The following is a 24,198-nucleotide window of genomic DNA, read 5'->3' on the forward strand; positions in this document are numbered from 1 at the left end:
TGACAAAAATTTCTGAACGGTCTGAAAAACTACTGGAACAACACTTTTTCAGATGTTCATTATGGAATTTGGACACGTTGAGTGAGGGTCTCCTGGAAATGCAAGACCTGCATTTTTTGTTTGTTGTTTTTTTTTTCAATTACGTTCATTGTGCAGGGAGTGTTGTTCTGTCGAGCTAGCTGCGTTAGAAGATTACCCTGCTTGGCTGGGAGTTCATCGTGAGCTCCTTAACGATGACTACAGCCGGTAGCTCTTTCCCGGGTCTTGTTGAGTCTAGTGTCCACACCATGTCAGATTCATCAGCCTTTTGCAGCTCGCTATACGGACGTAACTAAGAAAGAGGGTATGTTCCTAGCTAGCATTGCTTAACATTGGTTTAAAAGGCTCAGTTAAATGGCATAACAGCCGCTCGGTAACTCAGCCAGAGTGATTCGAGGTTACGCGAGTAAACGTAGTGTGTGGGTGGATAGACAGAGACAAGACAGGCGTTGCAATAATGGCTATTTCGCTACAATGAACAGTGTAATAGGCCTTCGTTTTATTTTCATATTTTTCTTCCTTCACCAGCTAGGATATCGTTCCACTTCAATGGAACTACGGCTTCCAGTAATTGAAATCAATAACTGAATGGACTTCACTCATAAATACAAGTCTATTTTCCTATTTCTGTTTTCTAAATGTGTCTATCTATGTATCTTAGTACAGGAGTTACAAAATAAATATCAACACCGCCTGGATATCAAATTTATACCTAAGTTTTGTATCTAAGTTTTATATTCTTACTCTATATCAAAATAGTTTTGTAGCAATTTTAGCTTTTAGATATGGACACACAACGGAAATTTACACTAATTACAAATCTTAACCCTAAATTAATAATAAAAAAATTATACATTAAAAGAAGAAACAAATCGATACGTATCGTAAGAAAAGGATTCTAGGTGCACAATTTTTTCGCTCAATGTATATAATTCCGAGATCGAACGCAATTACAGCATATTGAACTTAATTCCACGGGAATCCTAACAATCTTCCCTGTTTAAATAGTGTCCATTAAAATCATCCACATATTCTATTTCCCACTTCCACAAAATTGACCGATCCGATTAAAAGAAACGAGTAAAAACTCCATATAAATTATTTGTCATCTGCGCTTGCCTTGGTTGTAAGCACTGATTGACACAGTTTATTGTGACTACTGCGAAGCCGCAGTAGATACTTTGCTATCATCTAAGTTCACGAACGTAGAAATAAGTAACAACAGAATGACATCAGAACAAATCAAAACCCATTTAGGGGTCTTTCGGAACAATTCGCTTCACAAACGTTTGACAATTACTGTTTCAGTTGGAATCATGGTTGGTTTCCTTTAGACTGATGTGACTGCTCTATTTTAGAGACCCCGCTAATAAACATGACTTGGTCGTGCGTGTTAATCAGTGTTGCACTTTACGCTGGTCATTTGGATAGGTCTTTGAAAGTCTCACTAATTGGTTCACTACACTGCCTTCCTAAACTCAGAGGGACCGTTTTCAAAAATTACTGAGGTTTTCACAAAACCTGTCATAAATACAGGGTTCGGCATGTCAATATTTACGTTTAAAAATAAATACAAAGTTAGACATTTCACCATGACCTGTAGGTATACCCTACACTACATTAAAAACTACTGCTGACCCAATCTTATAACTCATAATGTATAGGAGACAATTTGACCATCACTACCCCACTGGGATTAACTTTGGCCCTGAAGCTTTTCTTGAATATGCCCAGGTCCTTGTGTGCAAAAAGATCCCGTGCCTTGGCCATGATGGTAGGCACACCAACCTAAAAGAAACAATAATAACAATATAATTAAGCTAGAGAGGGGAATAAGTATGATAAAACATCTGTAACTTTGTGTCTTTCTTAAAGTGATCACTTGTTTCTGAAACTAAAAAATCATTTTGTTATCTATGATTCTATGCTGAATACGAGCAGTCCCTTGTTTTAGGCAAAATCCGTCACTGTTTGGTTGGTGAGTCAATTTCCATGAAAATTCGCCGGCTCACATTTATACTACTGAGTGGATAGAGGCGCTGTAGGTAAGTACAATTTCACTGCCAAAGAAAACTAAAACACCCAGTTCGGAAAGTATATATCACTAAAAGATGTTTCCTGCTTAGAGCAAAAAGTAATTATCACAATGATTTGCCAAACTCTACTGAAATAGTAAAGCCTCAAAACTGTCAAAGTCTCCATGTCAGAAATTTCCCATTTTAGCGGTACCTCGTGGAAGTAGGCCTCGATATGAATAGGCTGGTCTGTTCTGCGACTAGACAAAACAACAGCAACAGATCCATCATGCAGCTGACGACACCACACCTCGGTAAAACTCCTGGGGGACTAATCAATAAAACAAACGCAGATTCGGTCAGGAATGAGTTCCTAGCGATAGGAATATAACCAATGGAGAAAATACTGGTATGGCGAACTTTTTAAGTGAATGTCAAAAGTAGCCAAAGATTACATTCGTTTTGCTTCACCATATAGTGCTGCAAATGCCGCACACTAGCGTCTAAAATCAAACACTGATTGTCAAGAAACGGGCGCTAGTGTCTAAAATCGGACATAGTGTCTAAAGTCAGACACTAGTTTCTAAAATCGGCCACTTGTTTCTGAAATCTGGTCAATGGTGTCTTAAATCCAACACTATTATCTAAAATCGGACACTAGTGCGTAAAACCAAACAGTTGTGTTTAAAAACAAAAACTTATGTTCAAAAATTGGACATTTGGGTCTAAAATAGGACATTAGCCTCTAAAATTGGACGCTAGAGAATAAAATCTGAAACTGGCAACTAAACTCAGACGCTAGTGTCTACCATTGAACACTAGTGTCTTAAATCAGACCATAGTGTCTAAAATTGGTCACTGGTGTCTAAAATGAGACACTAGTGTCTAAAATTGGACACTGGTGTCTAAAATCAGACACTTGTGTCTAAAATTGGACACTTGTATCTAGAATGCAGAAAATCATCAAAATCTAACTCTAAAATTGTTAACATAAAAATGTTCTTGGCTGCTTTTGGATTCTCACCTGAGACACTCGCCGCCCCATCTTTGCCAGTTTGTCCTGATTCACATCTATCACCTCCCTGACAAAAACAAAAGGAAAGAGATTGATAGTTAAATAAAAGGAAATCCACTGAAATTTGCCTAAGAGCAGGAAACTGGGGAGCAGCAGTGATGAAGTGGTTGGAATGCTCGTTTCTTACTGCTGAGGCCTGGGTTCATTTCTCAAACCTGACATCACAGATGGTTTAAGTTTGCTGTTAATTCTTGTTATTGCTCTGAGAGTTTTTTTCTAGGGTTCTCAGCTTTTCCTCCAATTCAACAAGGAGCATTGGACAAAAGGTCACTTAAGGAAGTCTCGTTTTTAACTTCCAATTTCACTATTTTATACCCATTATAATTCAATTGTTTCTTCATTTAAAAATTTTAAACCAACTGAACTTCTTACTTATTCAATAATATTTCCCTGGCCCATGGAGCAATATCACGAAGATCATTTGACATCATGAGTGGCTATAATGACAAAAAAAATTACATGAAATAATGAAATGAATGACCAATAATCTTATATGTCTCTAAACAACATGTAAGATATTTACCATGATCACATCAAAGATCAAAGGACAGTTACTAAATATTGTGACAAAACTTACAGCGGCCAGAATTGCCCAAAGAGCAAACTGTGACTTGGACTGCTCATAGCTAAGACCAAAATTTCCAATCAATAGCTGATGAAACAAAACATCTTGTGAGCAATTGATCATAACTCATATTCTACTAATGTAAGGGTTAAAATGTGTTTAATCACACCTGACATAAGTTAATTTGAACTAAATTTTTAATTTCTTTATTTGTACCAGTAAAATTAATGTTAGTAGCATGAAAGTTTGTGAGAAAGTTATAAATTCTATGTAGGTAGCTATTTTGCACTATTTACTTAGTTCTTTGGAATATACAATCAGAAAAAGAGCAAGTAACTAATAACATCATGATGAAGCAGGTCACTCAGCTAAAAGCAAATTTTAGGAATTATAGGTAAAAACAGGGTTCTTTTAGAGTAAAAGCACAGTCTTACTAGGAAAGTGCAAAAAAGTCCAAAAAAGTGATGCCAGTTGCTTAAAATAGAACACTTGGTGGCCCTTCTCCCCCTTCACCCACTTCCCATTTTGCATACTGGTCAATTTTTTTGTTTTCATCCAACATCTCAAATGAAAGCTCTCTTAGGGGAGAATTACTCATTGCCCTGACATGGAGGTTGTGGTTACAATGTTGTGGGTTTTGGATATGAAGTTTTCTGTTGCAGGTGTGAAGTCGGGGGTCACAGGTTGTCAGCATAACAGTACAACATTGACTGGAAATGGCTTTGAAGTCAAGTGTGACACAGATGATGCCTTTAAGTCTCTATGCAGTTAGACAATCACCTTACCTGGTCAGGGTCATTCCAGTGTCCAGGTCCAGCAACAGGTATCATTTCATGTTGGTGATCACCATACCATTCTACAATTCTTACCAAACTGAGCCAAGAATCCTTGCACATATAACAATAAACAAGTTGTCAAGAACAAAAAGGAAGCAATAATGATGCAGTTCAGCTGGGGTTAATAATCATGCATTAGCAAATTGAGTGCAAAATAATGAAATAAAAATCACTTTTGTTAATCACTTTATAATGCTGTCTCACCTGTATATCATTGTAATTCCTCCATAAATTACAGTGCTTTGCAATGAGCTGGTAATTAGGCTGGTGAGCAAATTAAGAACACTCATTATCACAAATTGATCATAGCTGGTAATTTTCAATAGTAACAGAGAAATATCTTAGATATAAACTAAAGCTAAATGTTATCCTATATGGATCCTAAAACCATAAAAGCTTGACAGAAAATAGCCTCTCTGGCTCCTGGGAAAGTTACTTTACTTCTGATATGGCACTGAAGGGTGAAGGTTGTCAGCAAATAAACTAAAATTTATCCTCTTACACAACTGACATAGAAACTTAATCAAACCATGGTCTTTGGTGCATATCACAGATAAGGGTAGGCCTAAAAGCTAGAAAGTAATTCATCTGAGATTAATAAAAAATTTTATTGCAAAATTACCGTCATTCCACCCCACACTTGATAAGCAGGCCAGCTACAGGAGAACACAATGTGTCTCCCTGTTTCATTCAATGCTCTTGTAACTGTTGGGTAGCCTACGTCAAATGTAAGAGGATCAGCAAAACAACCATCCATCTTGAGATAATCCACACCCCAGTCAGCAAACAACTGTAGCAAATAAATGAAATGGGAATCTATAGTTATTTAACAGAGTGATGAAAATGATCTCTCACAAGTGCCTCTGCCAAAAACAGCTACAGCAGAAACTGCAACATGAATCTTGCTTGCAATTAAGTCATGGAAATGATTATATCTTGTGCAAGTAGCAGTGTTTTAATTTGGTTTGAGTATTGCATTTTAAAGAGTTTTGTGCACAAGTCAGTTTAATTGTGATACCATTTTGATGATGTTTCAGCCAATGATTTTTCAGAGAGTGTTATGTTACCTTTAATGAACAATGAAGTACCTGCATATCCTGTTGAATATAGTCTATGCTTCCTGGATAACGCTCACAGGTTAGATCACCATAATCTGGAAGAAGATAAAGTTCAAGTGCTGTGAATATTATTGATTCCTGTTTTGAACATGTATTTTTGATCAATTTAGATAAGGGAAACCACTGCCATAATTAAAAAGTTATGGTACCATTGTACCAAAGACCAGAGCGCTAATTAGATTGAAGCACATACTAATGGTATTTTCATTATTATTAATGTTTATCAACACTTAATTTCAGCAAGCAAGTAGTTAAATCTGGTAAAAGAAAGTATTTCTAGGAACACAGTCATTTAGTTGTAATATAAAATCAAATCCAATCTTTTGATTTTCTTCTGGAGAACTTCATGAGCATTGTTACCTGCATATAATCCAAACTTGAGACCTTTGGAATGAATCTGAGGAAAAGAATAATTGAAAAAGAAAATTCAATAAATCTGTGATGGAGAGTCACATCAAGCTACAACAGGAAGCCATAAGAGCAAAAGGGTTGGAATGCTTGTCTCTCCTGCTGTGACTTAGGTCTACCCTCCCTCCCCTCTCCCCCTCCAACTTGGCTCTAGTCCTTCTCACTCAGGCTTCAGTTCAGATCCTCAGCTTCTCATTGCTTATAAAATTAATTTTTTTGTTTTTTCTTTTTTATTATTATTTTTTATTACTTACATAGTCAGCAAGCTTTTTAATTCCACTTGGAAATCTCTTGGGATCTGGCTGAAGATCACCTTCTAATGTGCGATTGTGAGAAGCCCAGCAGTCCTGAGACATGAGTCAGTAAATGTTAAAGTTACTTGATACTGCTAAACCTTGACACTCTAACATCAGTAAGCATAATCTCCATACTGTTCTCCTAACATTTCCTAATGCACCAACAGGGAGAATTTGTCTAACAATCACAAGCCTCTTAAGTCAGTGATCAGTTCCTTTATTCTCCTTACCTCAATGTATGATATAAGGGTGATATCTAACCTTACTACAAAATAATTCTCAGATTATTATAACAAGTTCTACATGCATCAAATTATGGGTAACTAACAAGTTAAGCATGGTACTTACATCGATACAAACATATTCATATCCAGCTTTTTGAAAACCATCTTCAGCAATACGATCAGCCATTTGCATGAACAATTTTTCACTTTGGAGGGAAAAAAAAGTGACAACAACAAAGTATTAAATACCAATGAATAAAGGTAAAATATTTGAATCATTATCCAGCAAATATCACATATTCAAATTACATATCTATCCACACAAAAATTATTTTTCTTCTCAGCTTTATACCCCTCATCAAAAGGAATCCCGGAGTGTATATCATGCACATTTCAGTTTGTAAATAAAACAACGTCCTCAAAATTCAGTGCTCTCCTTTTCAGGTTGTAATCAGTAAAATTTACCACCTATAGTACCTCTCACTACTGCCTAAAACTGCTTGGAATTCTAGAAAATTCAACAGGTGGAAGGATTTCTCTATGGGTTTCAATATTACTTTTACCTTTCATACTTAAAATAAGGGAGACCACAGAAGTTCCTGTGGATAATCAGTGGTGAAAAAAGATAAACAAGGTTACACATAAGTTTGAACTTGCTCTGATGTATTTTCAACAATCTTTAGTGTCCAGTGTTTAAGATACAGGCAGGGCAGGACTACTTTTACCTGATACAATTTTGTGGGTCATCCTTGCAGTCTATGTTACATCGGAATCTCTCCCATGCCATCCATCCCACTAAGAATAATTTCATTTATAAAACTGTTTACTAAAACAGACACTTAGTTCAATGAAATTGATGATAATGCAGTTGTTATTAAGCGTTTAATAGTTAATAACGGTCATAATTGAGAAAACAGGCGCATCCCTGCCAAAATCATTTTTCCTACTACACACAACAAAGACATAACTTGCAGATAAGTCATAATCTTTTTACTCTAGTTTATTGGAGCAAATAGCAAGGTGATAGCCTTCCTAAATTGTAAATACATTTTTTCTTCATTCATGCCTCTTTCTCTTCACAGCCTTTATATAAACAAATGTCATTCCTGGGGTTAAGAGATATGAAAACGCCTAAGCGTTGCACAAAAATCGCACATCCAATCAAAACAGCTGATAGAGGAAAAAAAAAGCAATAAATATTCCTGTGTAAATATCTCTTATTCCTCGCTTATCTGAAACTAAACAATGAAAGCCTTACTTGGTGGAGTGATGGCTAAGCCATTGTCGAGGGCATGTGCTGGAAATATGACCAGAAGTGGAAAGAAAATAAGTAAGTTTCTAATTAGCACCGCCATGTTCTTTCTGCTTTCAATCCCAAGCGCCAGCGACATCAGTCAGCGGTGATTTCTGAGTTAGTGTTGAAGAGCCAATCAGCGCTAAATATTTTCCATATTTTGACCAATCAACGATTAAAGTTAACAAGTTTGAAAACAAAGCGCGAGCGATTGCTTTCAAACTGATAAAGATGGCGGACGGCTCCAATAGGAAGGAAAACTGTTTTTCCGTCGAACTGAAACTTTTAGAGGCTGAATACGAAAGATCTAAGCTACAGGTGTTCCAAGATACGTTTTCCTGTAAACGGTCTATAGTAGAATTAGAACTCTTATGTAAAAACGAGCAGCTTATGAAGAATGTTTGAGTCAATAACAAACTCCGAGAACACGAATGCAGACTGAAGGTAAAACTGAAGGACAATGGTAAAAGATGTAGTCGCATGTTTATTTACCAAAATTTAGTCATTTCAGTTCTTAGAGCACTGAATTTCGCATCTATGGTCATTTGATAGGATCACATCTCAATCTTTTCTCCTGTATAGGAGCATGTTGAATCCCTGTCAACGGAACTCGAGAACGTGACAAGCCAGCAAAAAACCTCTCAAAAGACACTCCAGGTAAATGCCGATTGCCAATTCCTGTTTTCTCGAGCCTCCTTGGGATCGGCGAAATAAATCGAGGTATTGTAGAATAGACTCCATTTCGGGTAACCTGTGGAAACCCTCGAAAGTTCATACAGGTCTGGGAAAGATTTTAATTTAATTTGAGAGCGTCTAGATCTTTTATCATTATTCAATAGCCATTTTCATCATCATCATCTCCTCCGTGCTTGTCACTGCTGTTATCATTATCTCATTTTAAACTTTGACCGATAGGATGAAAAAATTCAGCATCTTCTGGAGAAGAAAGAACTGGAAGACAGAATGAAATCGGAAATGGATGGAAAAATTGAAAAGTACAGAGCCACTTCCAGTAACAAGGAAAATTTATGGAAAATGGAGATTAAGACCTGGAAGGTAATTTTTACGAAGCATTTTTCTAACGAACAAAAAGATAAAAACCTCTTGCTAGCCTTAAAGATAGTTTCACCACAAAGTGATATCCTATGTCCAAGGATTTGTACATGTCTTGGAGAATAGTTCTTGAACCCCTCTCCAATGAAACTCCTCCATTCATGGGGGCACGTCCTAGTTTTCAGTCATATTTTTCCTTTCCTTTCGCAAAGGACAAGCAGATTCAAGCATCTAAGGAAGCTGAAGAACTCAGGAGGGAGCTGAAAAAGAAAGAAGTTTCAATGAAGGTAAATTTTTTTTTCGTTTCGCCATCCTTACTTGAGGATTAAAGCGTTTTGAGTGCTATTTTTTAGTTTTTGTCCGTTCATAGAAGGGCGAGACTCACTTCATGAACTGAGCTGTAGTCTCTGTGGTCAGTTGCACGAGTTCGGACTGGCTTCGATCCTTGTAACTGAACGTAGCATCAAAATTCAGTCACCCTGACAGATTTTCATAGACTTAATTCAGAGCACACGAAGAAAATTGTCGCTGCGACTTTTCCCCGTGAAACGTCGCTGCGAATTGTCGTTTAGTTAACCCGGCCTTTCAGTGCACCCAAATGTTAGCCAGAAAAAGAAACGAATGCGGCAGAAACGCCTTCGGTAAATCAGCTAGTTTGTAATAAATAACATTTCCTTTTTGGAACAAGACCAAGGGTATTCAAGCCAGGACTGATGTGAACAACGCTTCGACAATGACTCAGGTTGATTCTCAAAAGAGTGACGCCTCGACTCAAGTTCAAACCTCCGCTTTGATGAGCGAACTTTTCCAAGGGTCTAACGGCCAAGAGATTGGCGGAGATCTGCAAAATGGGAATGCGAGTGACAATGGAAAGAAGGATGTTGTGAAAGCAGATGGGAAAATGAATAATCAGAGAGGAAGGAAAAAAGCGGAACCGAGGAAAGATCAACACAAATATGACAGGGGAGGAAAAGCGAAAGATAAAACTGTCCAAGACAGTAATAAAGAACAAGAAGACGACAAATTTGGTAAGAAAGAAAACGAAGGAAAACAAAAGAGTCCTCAAAAGGAGAAGGTTCTTCGTAATCATAACGTTACATGCGAGAGGAGTACTTCAAATACACTGAGAGACGAGCAAAGGGAAATCCTTGAAGTCTGCAACGCCAGAGGTTTATCGATAGCATCTGGTGCTTCTGAAGAGGATGACGTTCCTTTCCAGGATTACAAAACCTCGGGGAAGTCACATAAATCACCAGAGACTGGTAAAAACCCGGATATAAGTGAAGATAAACCTGGTATGGAGGTTCAAGAGGAAGATGTAACCTCAGTGAAAAAGAGACGTGGTGAAATTGTACGAGAGGTGCTACAACACGCAGTTGTTGAGGATATTGCAAACAGGAGAGAATTGGAAAGTGGCGAAGAAGGAAAAGTGAAATTAAAAAACGACGACTTGCAAGATCATGAAAAGAAATTTGAGAAGAAACCTTCACAGAAGCAGATTCCTGAAAGTTTGAATCCAGGGACTGAAGAACAGAAGATCTCATCCATTGACGAAGACAACGATTTCTTTGTTGATTTGAGTGAAGAACAAAAACAATTGACTGAGGACAATAAAAAAGTAGAAACGTCTTCTAAAGATAAGCGGGATGAAGAGTTCTCGGGCGTCCAAGAACAGGACAAGAAAAAACTAAAGAGCACAAAGGAAAAAGGAAGCCAAAGACGAGTAACATCAACAGAGGATAAGTCTTCACCTGCGGAAGGCAACGCGATTGAGCAGAGAAGCGCACACGAAAACACAGATCAAGGGTCAAGAAGAGTCTTGAGAAGAAGAGCAAAAAAAATTAAACCAAAACCAAATGTTATTGACGGCGAGACCGTGGCAAAGAAATCCAAAGCCGGTGTCGAATGTCAGAAAGGTAGCGAACCCGCCATTTCGAAGACATCATCACCAGAAGTTAATCCATTTCCTCGTGACATTGACATGTCATCATGTGAAATTGATCGCCCGGGTGTTGACAAGTCACGCCTCTCACGTGCGACGACAGCTCACAAACCTCTTGACGGGACATCTCAACAACCGGAAACGGAAGTGCTGGAAGGGCTGAGTAATGGGACATCCACTCATGGCCAACTTTCCAGAAATCAGAGATCGGACAAAGGGAAGTTGGTTTTAAGCGACAATTCAATCAAAACGGTCGAAGAATCATTATCTGACCATGAAAAACCCTCACATAGCGAGAAATGCCAAAGTGGGCTTGAAATTAACAATGAAAAGGAGAAAAATGACCTCCCCTCGAAGAACAGAAACAAGAGGCACACCGCGCAGGAGTTACAAGCAGTTGATGATGTCATTAAATCAAAGAAACAACAAGACGTAGGCACCACTGACATGGATTCTAACACGCAACTATCGTGTCAGGCTAATGAACAGAACTCGCGGGACACAGGTCGATCAAGAAAAAACGGGCAAGGTCCCACAGAATCAGGGGGCAAAGGGAAAATAGTATGGGGCACAAAAGAAAATGCACAAGGTGGCAAACAAAAGGTAATTAAGAAAAGGTAAGAAACTTTTCTTTTATTTTTTCTTTCTTTCTTTTTTTTTTTTGTGAAGTTGATGAGGTTTTGTCAAGAAAGAGGAGATTTTTGCGAAAAGGTGATGAACATTTTTCAAAAACGTGACGACTCGAACCTCATACCTTACGATTTCTCAGTCTGATGCTTGATCAGCTGAGCAATAGAACACTCGGCAATGAACCGGGCCTCTTTTCAGGACCAGAGGTGTATATTATTTTGAGGTATTTTAAGCTTAATATAAAAAGTCACTTTCCATTTTTTTTAGTCGCTACTCCATCTTCATTGGCGATTTCACTTTGTTATCTAGTGGATATTCAGTCTTCAGAGACAACTTCGAGTGAACGCCGCCCTCCAAAACACCAATAAAATTATAAACGCCAAAGCGTTTAATCTAATTTATTAGGGAGTTTAATATCACTGAAATTCTTTCCTCCCTTTTTCCAACCACGACACGCAGAGATGACGCCAATGAGACTAAACAACATCCGAGCTTTGACAAGAAACAATAAGTTTTCGGCGTAAGATGGCATTTTGAGACAAATACTGCTGTGAAAAACAATGTCGAGAGCGTGACCTTGCAAAATATTCCTCAATAGATCACTTTCCTCGGGAATTTAAACTATGACGAGCTCAATAACAATACTGTCTTAAATTTAGATATTTCATTCAAAAATACCAGGGGAAAAAATCTTTCCGGAGGCAGAACCTAATGAAATATATCTTTCCGGAGGTTTTCCTGCCTTTTAAACCTATTTTCTGAAACGAAGTGAATATCTTTCCGTTTTAAAGAGAGTCTCATTTAAAACGTCCTTCTTCGTATGGCCTGCTCACGAGGGGCACTTACGTCGCAGAAATCTCTTAGATTATTAAAACTGTGCAAAATCACAAAAAACAACAACGTGGCTCAGTCGAACTAGAGAGATTCCCAGACCTTCGAGGTATTTTGGTTACCATCGAAAAGAGACTCATTGGGTTGCCCAACGTGTACCGATATCACTTAGTGCTTCTTGGGATTAGTGTTACTTAATCTGTCACTAGCGAGTCCAGCCCCTTTGTAAACACGTAAAATACTGTGGTGAAAAATTTTGTTTTTGTCTGGTCTTAGAAAACCTACTCCGCGTGTCCGTGAGGTGTCCGCTCTATCCGAAAAGCAGTGTGGCTCGACCTGCACCACAAACACTGAAAACCCCTCCATATTGGACTGCACCAAAAAACGCAAGACTTTATTCAACTCGCGAGAAAGTTCTCTACTGGTTCAGGTGCCAGATGTTCAGGTAAGGAAATGAAAGGAGAGAAAAAAAATTGAAATCTAATCGTGGTTTCTTTCTGATTTATTATAATATTTACAGAATTTCTTTCTTCAAACAGATATCGTTTGTGAATAAAACTTTGTCGAGGAGCAGTGCAAATGCTGGTATTCCACCATCCCTGTCGGCCTTCATGAGGAGTTTCATTGCTCCAAAACTCAAGAAATCAAGCTGATGTCACTCTTAGCGGGGTCGCCTTCTCCTGGATTCTTTCTGTGTAAATGAAGCTCCCGGAATTTTTCAAAGAATAAGCAGAGAACAAGGCTGATAGTGTTTGAAAAAATTCACCAATGTACGATCAAAACAGGGCTCGGATTTATGCTCATTGAGGAACATTTTAAGGTCTTTTTGTTTACGTTGTGGCTCTCAAAAATTGGAGATAAAAGCAGGAAACACTAAAAATAGCATGAATTGAGCCGAATTTTTTTTTTCGACGATCGATTACAAAATAAGTTACGTCCCCATTTTGAAATGGTCCATTACATACGCCCTCGAATTAGAATTTGTGCAAGACACAACAACAAGGTTAGATATTACCGCGGTCAAAAAATGCTTTGGTCTTCCGTGACAATAACTCATTTTTTATCGTTAGCTGAAGTAAAAAACAATTGCGAATATGACTGATCTGCGTAGTTTGATGAATACTTTTGACCGCAACTATATTGTAACGATGTTTCAATCACAAAACCTGCAAAAAACTTATAGACTGTCACACGAGAAGGCGAGATCCTAACAGTATTGCCATTTGCGGAAGTTAAGGTGGCTACTTAGATCTATTTTAATTTACACATTTCTGTGTTGAAAAAAAAAATAGTATTTTGAAGGAGGATTATTTGTTTTAAACTGTATATGCAGCAATATCATTGACATAGATCGTAAGAGGCCGGATCATGTGTCAATATTAGGATGTATTTTGTTTTCCTCAGCGATATTTAGGTATAGTACTGGCGTATATTAGCCTGTGTTTACGCTCCCTCTTTACCCACCCCTCTCCCCAAGATTATAGAAAGTTTTTGCAATACCATCCACCATTGAACCCTGAAATAACGAGTAGCTATTGTGGTTGTAAATTTATCATGTCTCAAAAAGGTGAAATCAGCTGTGCTTGTTTGTTTATTTTTCACCCATTGCATGTTTTTGATATTTAATGTTTTTAGATGTTTAATTTGCATGCAAATTAAAACCCGCGTGTTATAATGATGTCAAGTAAGTTAGGCACAATATATTTAATGTCTCTTTGAATAATTAAACCTTTTTAATTATAACAAAGATATTTTTAAAACCGACCCTACTTTCAGTTCTATAGCATCTTACTTGTTTACCTTCCCTCTTCCCTTCATTCAAGATAAAATAACCGCATTAATAAAACAGACAGCAAACAGGTGGAAGACGTTACTTCGTCCCTTTGTGAACATTTTATTTCGCCTTCTAATTTTTCCATCAAGAGGGGACTAAAAAAAAGCCTCGTATCAGCTTTTGAGAAATGTGCGTCGAATTAAAACCTGTCATTAAGTGACAATATTTTTAAATCCGCCCTCTTCCTAAAAGCATTTGTCAGACAGTAAACAAAGTTCTGAAATGAGTTACTTTCCTTAACAAGGTTTAAAAGCAATTAAGGAATTCTCAATTTTCATTTTGAGTTTCCTGATGATCGAGTCTCGTGTTGGTAGGACAGAAACTGTCCGAAAGGTCCAGACCGTATCAGGGTGGGATTTGTTTCTCTTTTTTTGTTTGTTCTTCTCTTTTATAACTTTTTATTCCACCGGTGATTAAAAATACGATTTTCCTCCGGCTGTTGGCAAAAAGTATCCTGTAAAGGGTAATTTCGTGGACCACCCAGGGAAACTCATCAATTTATTCATTTTTACATTTTAGGCTACGTAATATCAGCAAATATTCTAAAGTACACCGATTGCAATATTAAAAGGTTGAACTCCAAGAACCGGTGCGCCGATATTTAGCATTCAGTAAAAAGGATTGATGTTATCCCAATAAAATTTCGTGTTACAACGCGAAGCCCACGCGTGACGGACACGAAATGAAATCTTGCGGTGTTTCGAGTCTCATTCTGTCAGTGCCAATTTTTTATTCCTTCTCTAATGGCATGGGTTTCTCTGAGAGAATTGACAGATCGACAAAAGATTCGAAGGTTCAATCATAACTCACGAAAAACTCTTTAGTAGAGAAAATGTCCTGATATTGAGTTCGATCCAGGAGATATTTACCTTGACTCAATCATGAACATTTTATTCCTCGGAAATTTTCCGGAAAATATGGAAAACTTGGACCTCCCTGGGTGTTGGAGAAGAACGGGTGCTTTGTTTTAACCCATTTAATAAACGAAACGTTAAACTGAATATTAATGTTCTAAACTGAAAACAACGGTTGTTAAGTAGCGGCTGAATTCTAAATTGAAAACTGTCATTTTCTACCCGAAAAAAAAATTGAGCTAGTGGTTATGGGAGCAGCTTATTTTCTTTTTATGTTTCGCTGAGGTCTCTAAAAAAGCTCGACCTATTTGTTCAGTTGAAGTTATTCCAGCAAAAGCTTGATGGCTCCCAACGGCTCCCAAATACAAAATCACGATAACAAGCAGACTCCTCCACATACTCAGTGATTCTTCATACTGACAATTTTGTTCTCAGTTTGGTTTCGAAATTCTCCTAAAGAAAGAGAAGAAAAAATGAAAAGGTATTTCAGTCATCTGATATGAACATTCTCCAGGCAGATGGAAGACAAAGACTGACTTGCTGTTTTTGTTTTTTCCTTGAATTTCATTGTTCGAAATCATTCAGTCGTTGACTACCAGCCATATTGACCTTAGCGTGTGCGGTGTAGGTTTTTTCATTCAAGAAAAAAATGATAGGGTTTTTTTTCTCATGATCTCTCATTATTTTGTTCTTGACATAATGTTCTACAAATGCAGTAAAAAAGCAGGAATTTTCGTTTTCCATGCCATCTTGCCCAGCGTGATAACATCCCATTTTTCAGTTAGGACAGGTGGTTGATTTTATGAATGACAACTTAAAGGTTTTTGGCACGCGATGTTTTTCGCGAGGTGGTCTCTTCCTAAAGATGGTCGCCACAGGGGGCAAGATTGTTGGAAAAAAGGAACTAGCTCATTTCCTCGAAATTCTCTGAGGCAAAGTATATATCAGAATGTTTTTTTTTTTTGCTATTTCGATTTGCACATTGTGTTCATACACATCTGACTTCGCAGTTTTCTTTCCGATTACTAATTCATTAGAATCTATAAATACTTTCGTGATATCGCGCGATGTCCATGGGACGTCCACTCACCTGTCAGACCTGTTAAAACAGAGAAACGTGAACTGCATCAATTTGTGTGATAAGCTAAATGTGCTATTAAGAGAATTCTGTCATTTCAGAGCTTAAGAGCAAAGGAAATTTACCGACCTTTCACCTGTTCGGCTATAATTGTTGTCGTTTCCTCCATTATGGAAAGATGATATGGACAATTTTCAGACTAAATTTGGAGTAAATGAAAAACTGCGCCTCCTTTTAGGATTAAGCTATAATTAACATGACCCGCTTGATGGTTGAGCATGTAAATTTAAACTTCCTCAATTTAAAGCACTCTCTAATCTTTCTTATCATCTTCAGCCAGTTGCTTCGGAAAAATAAAATATTTTCAAACAATTGTCGTTTGACTGAGTTCATTCGTTGTAATTACGCAACGTCCTTTCGTCTCGTTGGTCACTGCACCGAAAACCCTATGTAGAAGCAAACTGGTAAAATCGAGCAGTTTTGAATTATACATCATGTATAATTTGCTTTATCGCTGGAATAATCAAACTTAGACTGGATATTGGATATGATCTTCCACCTAAAAACACCTTAAACCTGTTTGATAACTGCCATAAAGACAATTGGTTTTAAATTAATTTCTTCAGAGAACTTCACGGAAGGACAAAGGTTTGTTTTGTCTTGTTTTGCGTCTGTTTGCTTCGTTTGTATTACTAAGAGAAGTTCGATATTGAAACGAAAGAAGGTTGTGTTGATGATTAAAGACTTTGGAAGATTAATTTCCCAGAGCAATTAGTCATTTTTCTAAATGATTATCGTAATGAGTTCTTTGCTAAGTTGTTTTTTCGAGACAAGAAACATTATTCAATATAATAACCGTCTTTAAACTAGACAGGTGGAGGAGAATGATCTCAATTTGTGGAAAAGAGTTTGAGAAAACATAACAGTGAGGCAAAGGAAATAATAGCGAGATGATTCTAGATCAACAGCTTAGCAGAAAAAAGGTTTTAGCCGACATCAACCAGGGCAATTATGCAAAGGAAATAAGAACGGGTAACTCATTAGATGCAAAGACTGTTGTTGACACGTCGCTAAAAAGTTCATGTCTTTCGAATGGTGGGAAAGTTTATCATAATTTAAAAAGAGTAAAAAATAGCTTTTTTCCTAATAAGAAGATTAAAACCTGTTAGGAGAGTTCATTCTTAGAAGATCTTGATTTCACGGTGCAAGCATTTACATCAACAAAACTAAGTTTTATTAACACCGAATCGTTCCTCTCTTCTTTTTTTAAAGAGCTGAATAACAGCTACAAAAGTGCTTAAGTCATCGATATTTAGGCTGATATTCATGCAAGTTATTCATCGATATTTGTGCCGAATAAATGCCAGTTTTAATATTTGAGCCAGACACGATTTGTATTGCATAACAGCTTTCACTGAGATCCCATTCATGTGACTTTATCATCTGCCCTCTTCCGATGAACATGGACTCTTGTCATCAATCACTCCCCAAATATTTTTACGTTTAGTTGTGTTTATGTATCTATGATATTTTTAGTGTGTGTGAGAGTGCTCATCGAGCTTGCTGTCTGAGTTTTTATCTCAAGTCCTTGGAAAAGTTCCTGGATTTCCTATCGTACTCAAAACAATATAAAAGTTATACTGAAACACACGAAAATGAACTTCGAGTTAAATCTACCTCAAAAATTTTATAATTAAGTGTAAAGTGAACTTGATTAGAAAACTTCTGACCAAGTACGGTTTTCTGTTGTTACTGATATTGAATTCAGTTTTGAGCACAAAGTCGTGGTCTACATTTGTGTGAGCGAGCTTCTGGTCCAATCTTGCGTTTTAAGATGACTCTTAACAGAACTTAACACCTTTCCCGTCAATATTTCAGGTCGCTAAAGGCGTTTATTGATAAGACAGCTTAAAGTGGCAATCCGCACAGTCTGAAATTATCTCTTTTGTGATGCAGGCCGCAACAGAAGACTTGTTACACGTGGCTGAAAAAAATAACGAACCTTTGCTCTTGAGGGCAGAATTCTATGTAGTTTTGTATTCTAGTGGCATGTGTTTAAATCAGTTCTTAAACAGTCACCTTCAGTTGAAGCGTGCTTTAACAACCTTATTTTATATTCAAATACTATTTCCTCCATTTTGAATTTTTCAGTTACAACTAGAAGCCAAATTCATTTTAACTTATCTTAAGTTGATATAAATATAAGGAATGCGTGGTAAAGTTTACACCAAATTTCTTCGCTGTGCGACATCAAAATAAAGTTTGTGTTAAAGGAATCGGTGTCAAGACGAAACGAGGTGGCGTGGGTTTGGTGTGAAAACCGTAAAAAATTCAAAGTGTGTCTATATACAAACCACTAATTCAAAACTAATTGCTCGTAAAATCAAGCTAACAGAATGCAGATCAACCACGACACTAAATCTACCGTGTCCTGAATAAATTTCGGACCGCCCTATTCATTATTTAGTGTGGTTTCCGATTGTTTCGCTTGAAAAAAGTGACCACAACAATTCTGCCTTGTGACTGTCTTAATAAACCCTCTCTAAATTGATATGTCGCACACATCTCAAAGACACAATTTTCAGTTGAATCAATTTTTTTTTTTAATCTTAAGCCTCGCCGCTTTTTTAAAGGTGAGGGGCCGGATTAGTTGTAGTGAAGAACTAATTAATGGTTATACAAGGACCCCTACCGACCTCGAGGGGCTAATTTAACTGATTGTAAATGTGGCGAAGAGAACTATCAATATTAAGTTCGATTTTGCCGGACGATAAACGCTATAAACTGAAACAGTTCAAACCTCGCTTAAGAACAACATAGCATAAGGTATTTTACCGGCGGTTAGACTGAGAAGAATTTGATATTCCACTGATTCAAAGGAAATATTTCTTTTACGTTGCTGATATCTTTTCGTCGAACAAATCTTTCCTGGCGTGAATAACTTTTGTCTCACTTGAAAACTTGATAGTTCTGTCTGACAGCTTCTTAAGATCCCAACAACAGGTCAATGAATGAAACTCTTGATCAAATCCAAACGATATCTTCAAATCATCTTTGTGCATTTAGCACAGAAAGAACTTCATTGGAATTCAGTTCACGTCGCTTCACAGCAGTACTTCATGGGTTCCACAAATAGCCCTTGTTTCTCAGATCGCGGTGACTCGTCTTAATCCGACGATTCAAAAAGAAACTGTTGGTTTTCAACTGCTTGTAAACAAGACATTGTTACATCGTGCCGTGAATTCTGAGTTGGTCGAGAAAACTAATTTGTCCGTAATCAGCTCAGACCCAGTTGGAAATTGAAATGTGTTCATTTTTTGGACAAAAATGACCCACTGTGTCGGGGCCACCTTATCTGCATAACCTCTGTCTCCCACAGATTTTAATTTTCCTTTCTGGATTCCAAACAAACATCGCTGCTTGTCGTATGTTATTACAAACTTTCCTCCATGCCAGGGCTTAAATTGCGCCGGATAATTCCATTCTGTAACAACAGCGGGGCACGACCTTCAATTGAAGGATTGAAAACTCCTTTGAACAATCGTTGAATGTTGTTTAAGTTACCGCAATAACTTTGAGCTAACTGACGAAATTTACCTTAAAGCATCACAAGAAATTGCACAGTATACTTTTAGAGATTCACTTTTTGATAAACTGGTTAATTTTAATTTAAAGAGCTCAAACGTCAGGGGACGTCTTACAATTTTACCAAACAGCCTTTTAAGCTAAAAAGAGATGCAAGAAATGTTTAGCCACAGATAGCTGAAGTTAAGTTGAAGTAGTTAAAATTTAATAGACAATTTGTTGAGCAGTTAGAACTCGTTGCAAACTTGTTTTATTCAAACTCGTAAAACAACAGGAAATTGACTCAAAGAAAGGCTCAGTGGCTCGACTGCTGATTATCGAAAGACTGAAAATTACTTCTCTTTCCCTCGAAGCTTCTCGCTGTGTACCCAGAGATTCTAAACCATTGTGATTCAATTTCACACGCTGTGCGCTTGCTTATGAAATATGCGTTCTTGAGGGGCTCGGAAAACCTTTAATGACACCACCGGAAAAAGATTTTTGTGTCTTCGCGACGTGAAAGAAGACCAATATTCATTAGACGTGGGCGTCACAGCATATCATTGGGATAAGGACCTGGCAGCTTCGCAGCACGCTGTTCGCATTTCAAGACCGCTTCTTCACTCCTCGAATAACTTATTTATACCATGCTCTCAAGGTGGAAAAAAACCGCGTTTCGAAAGCATGTTGAATATATCCGAAAACGAAGAAAACAACAATTTACAGCCTTATTGTAGAGTTATAATTCTGTTATTTTGTTTTTTGAAAAGCTTTTTATGTTATCTTTGTCTCGAACCCTTCCCAAATATGACATTTGTAATTTTTGAAGTGTCGAACTACAAAAGTATAATTAAGCTAAATCAACAGAAGTGTGTCATTAATAGCTTGCGCGGTTTGGTCGGGCTATAGAAGGATTTAGGAAGCTTAAATACTGTCACATGCTGTCACCTGGGAAAGGATTTCTGCTTGGTTTCACCGCGAAGATTTTATTTGTAGCCGTATGTGGCAGTAAGCTCTAGCAAGCTTTTGTTATTTGAGGTTAGAAGCATAAGTCGGAATCCCCCGGTGGTACTGTCAACACTCCTTCCCCCTTTGTAATTTTTAACAAGTCTCCGCCAATAAGCGAGCGAGGGAACAAAAGGAAAAATGATGAATGACAACCCGCTCAATTATGTACGAGTTCCGAGCTGGATACGGACGGCCGATTGGTCTGTTATGCAAGGGTACTTTGAATAGCCGCGGGCGATAATTCTACCCAGCGCCAACCAATGACAACAAAGAAAAGAACTTGTTGTTAATTACAATGACAGCTGCTTCGGTGGTTCTACTGTGACGGGAAACCACACTAGGGGGCTACTCAAAAAACGACAGCCCCCTATAAGAACTCGGCTTCTTTACCCAAGCCCTTTATTTGAACGTGACTTGGCCAAAGTGAACGTTTGCTGTTAGAAATTTGCGACGGAATCGCGATCGTAACTTGTGAAAAGTTTTCAATCGCCTGTAAGGGTCACTTGGGGCGGCGACGGCCTTGTTAATCAGTATCTTTGTATTGGAGCTGTCAACTCTCTGATTGATAAGTGAATTGAGTCATTTGGTTTTCATTCCCATCAAGCAAATTGGCCTGGACTGGATCGAGCGATCGACTCGCGAGGAAGGACAGAATTGTGACAGTGTTACATGGTCTACATGCAGTTATGTGCGACAGTTCAGACGGCAGCCTAACAGGGACATGAGTTTTCGATTGAAACGACGAAAAACTGTCTTGTGCCGCGTGTTGCTCACGACTTGTTTATTTCCGCTTCTACGTGAGTAGACTCTTCAATCGAACGCTCGGATCGCGCGTTCGTTACTATTCGATACGATTCACCGAGTAATCCTTATGTTGTGATGGCTTTAAATGTAAATATACTCACATTACTCGTTCTCTCATTTGTGCTCGTAGTGCTGGTTGTCACAGCAGAGACACAAAAGTGTACGCAAATTATCAGCGACCGCTGCACTATGCCGTACATTATGACTAGAAAAGCGGTCGGTGAGAACAACCAAGAAATCTGCACCGCTTTGGCTGTTTATTTACGCTGCATAGAGGACGTAAAAAAGACAGTCAAAAGTTGTCGCTCAGATCTTCAATTTCTTACAATATCGACTTTGATACCGATGAAAATGAAAGCCCGAAATTGTGGGAATATTTCACTTCCTACAAACGAAACAGCTCTGATCGGTACAAAGTCTCCCACTAAGCCAACCACGAAACGACCTGGTTGTTTGAACTTTACATCTGAGGACCTCAAACCTTCTAAAGAACAAATTAGGCTAAACCCACACCATTTTCGATTGTGTGCATTATTCGGGGACCCACATTTAAAAACATTTACGGAGGAACGTCAAACTTGCGTCGTTCAGGGAGCGTGGCCGCTTATTGACAATAATTATTTCTCTGTGCAAGTTACCAACGTGCCGCTGGTAGCGGGTTCAAGCGCTACAGCCACGAACACCGTAAGTACTGGTAAATTATTTTGAATTTGCGCACTTCTCTACACGGAACGTGTCCAAACAACACAGGCTTTTGAATTATGCATACACGTCCTACAGCTTACGGCTTCCTTACACTATTCAAATATGGTCTCCAACTGCTTGACAGAAACACGGCATGTCTTCAGCGCTGTGCCGCTTGTCAATTTCACAAGCTTGTGTGTTTCCCAATGGGTTTGCTAAACGGCTGCGGTGTCAGTTTAGTGCCCAACCGCTGCATTCATTAACCGTTTACTGTTCTAATCGTTCGTTGCACTGACCGATCTCGTTCGCTTTTGTGATGAAACTAATCACATATCATCATGCAATTTGTTTCTGAAATAAAGCAATCCATCATCACAGCTCGCACAAGAGGCTGCCAAAATTGATGGATCGCGATTTGGTGACTGTGTATGTTAATCGCTGCACTCATATTTTCTCTTTTAGATCACAGTGCTGATAAAAGCGAATGGAAAGGGCTGCGTAGATCAGAAAATTTATCGAGCCGAAGCGAGTTCGCTTCCCGCTGAGTTCCATGATGGAACACAACGGACTGGACCTGCAGACTGCCCCGCTGAAATCTTCCAGAGGAAAAAAGGACGTCGATTTCATATCGAGATAAAAATCTGTTACATCAGCACCACGATCATTATCCGACAGGTCGGAGATTTTCTGACATTTCACGTTAAAATTCCCGAGCAGCTTCTGTCTTCTGTCCCGTCTACGGGACTCTGTGTAACGGGATGTCCTTCTCGCCAAAGAATTGACTACCGAGAGCTATTATCATTTACGGACAATCAACTCGCGAAAATGCGTCCACGGAGGAGCAAAATGTCTCGCGCAGAGGCCTATGCTAACTGCACTGAAACGAAAATCACGGGCTTCTATCTGGATTCATGTTTATTTGATCTTTTGACAACGGGAAACGTGAATTTTACAGCCGCTGCGTGGCACGCTTTAGACGATTCATTCCTGCTGGATGAAATTGGAACATTGAGAGACCTACAGTCGTACAATACGACGGAACCACGGACAGACAAGCCAACATGGCCAGTTAAAATACCAGTTTCAAGTTCACAGACACTGTCTCATTCATTCGCCATTCTCACGGTTCTACAGTTTTCCTTGTTCATTTTGGCAAGATAACTAGAGCCGAAATGCGCATAATGGCAGTTTCAAAGTACAGTAATTTATGATCTGTATCAGCGATTCTTATCTGTGGCCTGTCAAGAAATTCCAGTTGAAGTGAGATTATTTTCAATCTTTCAAAATCTACTTGTAGTTTTTAAAAGTGCGACGCATTTTTGAGACAGCGGGTCGAAACTGAATCGGTGCAGATATCCCGCGAAAATGAAAGATTGTTTATGAAATTGTCAGAAATGTACATACCGTTTGTAAGAAAAAAAATTCGTCACTTGAGTATTAGAGACATACATTTTTATATCTTTATGCCAATATTTTTCGTCGGGCACCGGATCAGAGGGCAAGTGCATAGAAATTTATTTGTTTTATACATTCTCAATTAATTTATGAAATCCACAGTACAAGCATTTTGACAATGCACACAAGAAACACACACACACACGCTGAAATGTTCGAATAAATCTGATCATCAATTGAGATCTGTGTTTTTGTGTTGCTAAAAGGTTCCTGTGTGATGTTTTTCATTTTCCGCGGCGTCCCATATCGATCTCGTATTCCATTTCCTTTCATGTATTTGTCCATGTTTGGTCTTTCATCAAGCTCCTCCTTGTTTCCTACCCCAGATTTTTCAGAATTATCGCGTTCTTATTGTCGCCATCGACGGTTTTCCACAAAAAAAAATTCATCTTACTGATGCGAGATCTTACACGATGACTCGAAACGGAAAATGCGGCTTGCTGATGTTATCTACGGCTAAATGTTTAAGATCGAGTGTTATTTAATTTCCTTATCTAATGACGATGGTAATTCGTGGAAATGTTAAAAACATACCTCAATCGAAGCATATATATTTATCTATAGAATAGTTTCTAATTGAATTAAATTTCG

The 24,198-nt window shown here is 38.2% G+C and overlaps 3 protein-coding genes across 3 annotated transcripts; 2 read left to right on the forward strand and 1 right to left on the reverse strand.

The window, feature by feature from the left end:
* Window positions 1-488: 488 nt before the first annotated feature.
* Window positions 489-7,940, reverse strand: LOC131779753 (alpha-N-acetylgalactosaminidase). Its single transcript, XM_059096350.2, has 14 exons — window positions 7,835-7,940; window positions 7,302-7,371; window positions 6,701-6,782; window positions 6,311-6,403; window positions 6,009-6,045; window positions 5,619-5,683; window positions 5,153-5,320; window positions 4,735-4,794; window positions 4,480-4,581; window positions 3,707-3,781; window positions 3,502-3,566; window positions 3,079-3,136; window positions 2,269-2,385; window positions 489-1,827 (listed from the first exon to the last, which is right to left on the reverse strand). The coding sequence occupies exons 1-14, from the start codon at window positions 7,929-7,931 to the stop codon at window positions 1,684-1,686; spliced, it is 1,233 nt and encodes a 410-aa protein (XP_058952333.1). The 5' UTR covers window positions 7,932-7,940; the 3' UTR covers window positions 489-1,683.
* Window positions 7,941-8,100: 160 nt separating this feature from the next.
* Window positions 8,101-14,159, forward strand: LOC131779766 (glutamic acid-rich protein). The gene is made up of 7 exons (XM_059096366.2): window positions 8,101-8,314; window positions 8,453-8,527; window positions 8,786-8,926; window positions 9,136-9,210; window positions 9,612-11,482; window positions 12,603-12,771; window positions 12,866-14,159. The coding sequence occupies exons 3-7, from the start codon at window positions 8,834-8,836 to the stop codon at window positions 12,977-12,979; spliced, it is 2,322 nt and encodes a 773-aa protein (XP_058952349.2). The 5' UTR covers window positions 8,101-8,314; window positions 8,453-8,527; window positions 8,786-8,833; the 3' UTR covers window positions 12,980-14,159.
* Window positions 14,160-21,024: 6,865 nt separating this feature from the next.
* On the forward strand, window positions 21,025-23,787 carry LOC131779775 (repulsive guidance molecule B-like). The gene is made up of 3 exons (XM_059096372.2): window positions 21,025-21,461; window positions 21,599-22,152; window positions 22,615-23,787. Exons 1-3 carry the CDS (start codon window positions 21,386-21,388, stop codon window positions 23,311-23,313), a joined length of 1,329 nt encoding a protein of 442 aa, XP_058952355.2. The 5' UTR covers window positions 21,025-21,385; the 3' UTR covers window positions 23,314-23,787.
* The last annotated feature ends 411 nt before the right edge of the window (window positions 23,788-24,198 follow it).

The sequence above is a fragment of the Pocillopora verrucosa genome, chromosome 4 (genome assembly GCF_036669915.1).
Source record: "Pocillopora verrucosa isolate sample1 chromosome 4, ASM3666991v2, whole genome shotgun sequence".
Lineage (NCBI taxonomy): Eukaryota > Metazoa > Cnidaria > Anthozoa > Scleractinia > Pocilloporidae > Pocillopora > Pocillopora verrucosa.

What these genes read in the sequence shown, in the direction of transcription:
- LOC131779775 (XM_059096372.2), top strand. Translation starts at nt 21,386, where the DNA reads ATGAGTTTTCGATTGAAACGACGAAAAACTGTCTTGTGCCGCGTGTTG. An exon ending in TTGTTTATTTCCGCTTCTAC is followed by an intron (nt 21,462 to 21,598) that starts GTGAGTAGACTC and finishes TTGTGCTCGTAG; the next exon opens with TGCTGGTTGTCACAGCAGAG. An exon ending in GCGCTACAGCCACGAACACC is followed by an intron (nt 22,153 to 22,614) that starts GTAAGTACTGGT and finishes TTTCTCTTTTAG; the next exon opens with ATCACAGTGCTGATAAAAGC.
- LOC131779753 (XM_059096350.2), bottom strand. Translation starts at nt 7,931, where the DNA reads ATGGCGGTGCTAATTAGAAACTTACTTATTTTCTTTCCACTTCTGGTC. An exon ending in GGAATTACAATGATATACAG is followed by an intron (nt 4,582 to 4,734) that starts GTGAGACAGCAT and finishes TATATGTGCAAG; the next exon opens with GATTCTTGGCTCAGTTTGGT. An exon ending in TCGAGGCCTACTTCCACGAG is followed by an intron (nt 1,828 to 2,268) that starts GTACCGCTAAAA and finishes TGTTTCTTTTAG; the next exon opens with GTTGGTGTGCCTACCATCAT.
- LOC131779766 (XM_059096366.2), top strand. Translation starts at nt 8,834, where the DNA reads ATGAAATCGGAAATGGATGGAAAAATTGAAAAGTACAGAGCCACTTCC. An exon ending in TGGAGATTAAGACCTGGAAG is followed by an intron (nt 8,927 to 9,135) that starts GTAATTTTTACG and finishes CCTTTCGCAAAG; the next exon opens with GACAAGCAGATTCAAGCATC. An exon ending in TTCAGGTGCCAGATGTTCAG is followed by an intron (nt 12,772 to 12,865) that starts GTAAGGAAATGA and finishes TTCTTCAAACAG; the next exon opens with ATATCGTTTGTGAATAAAAC.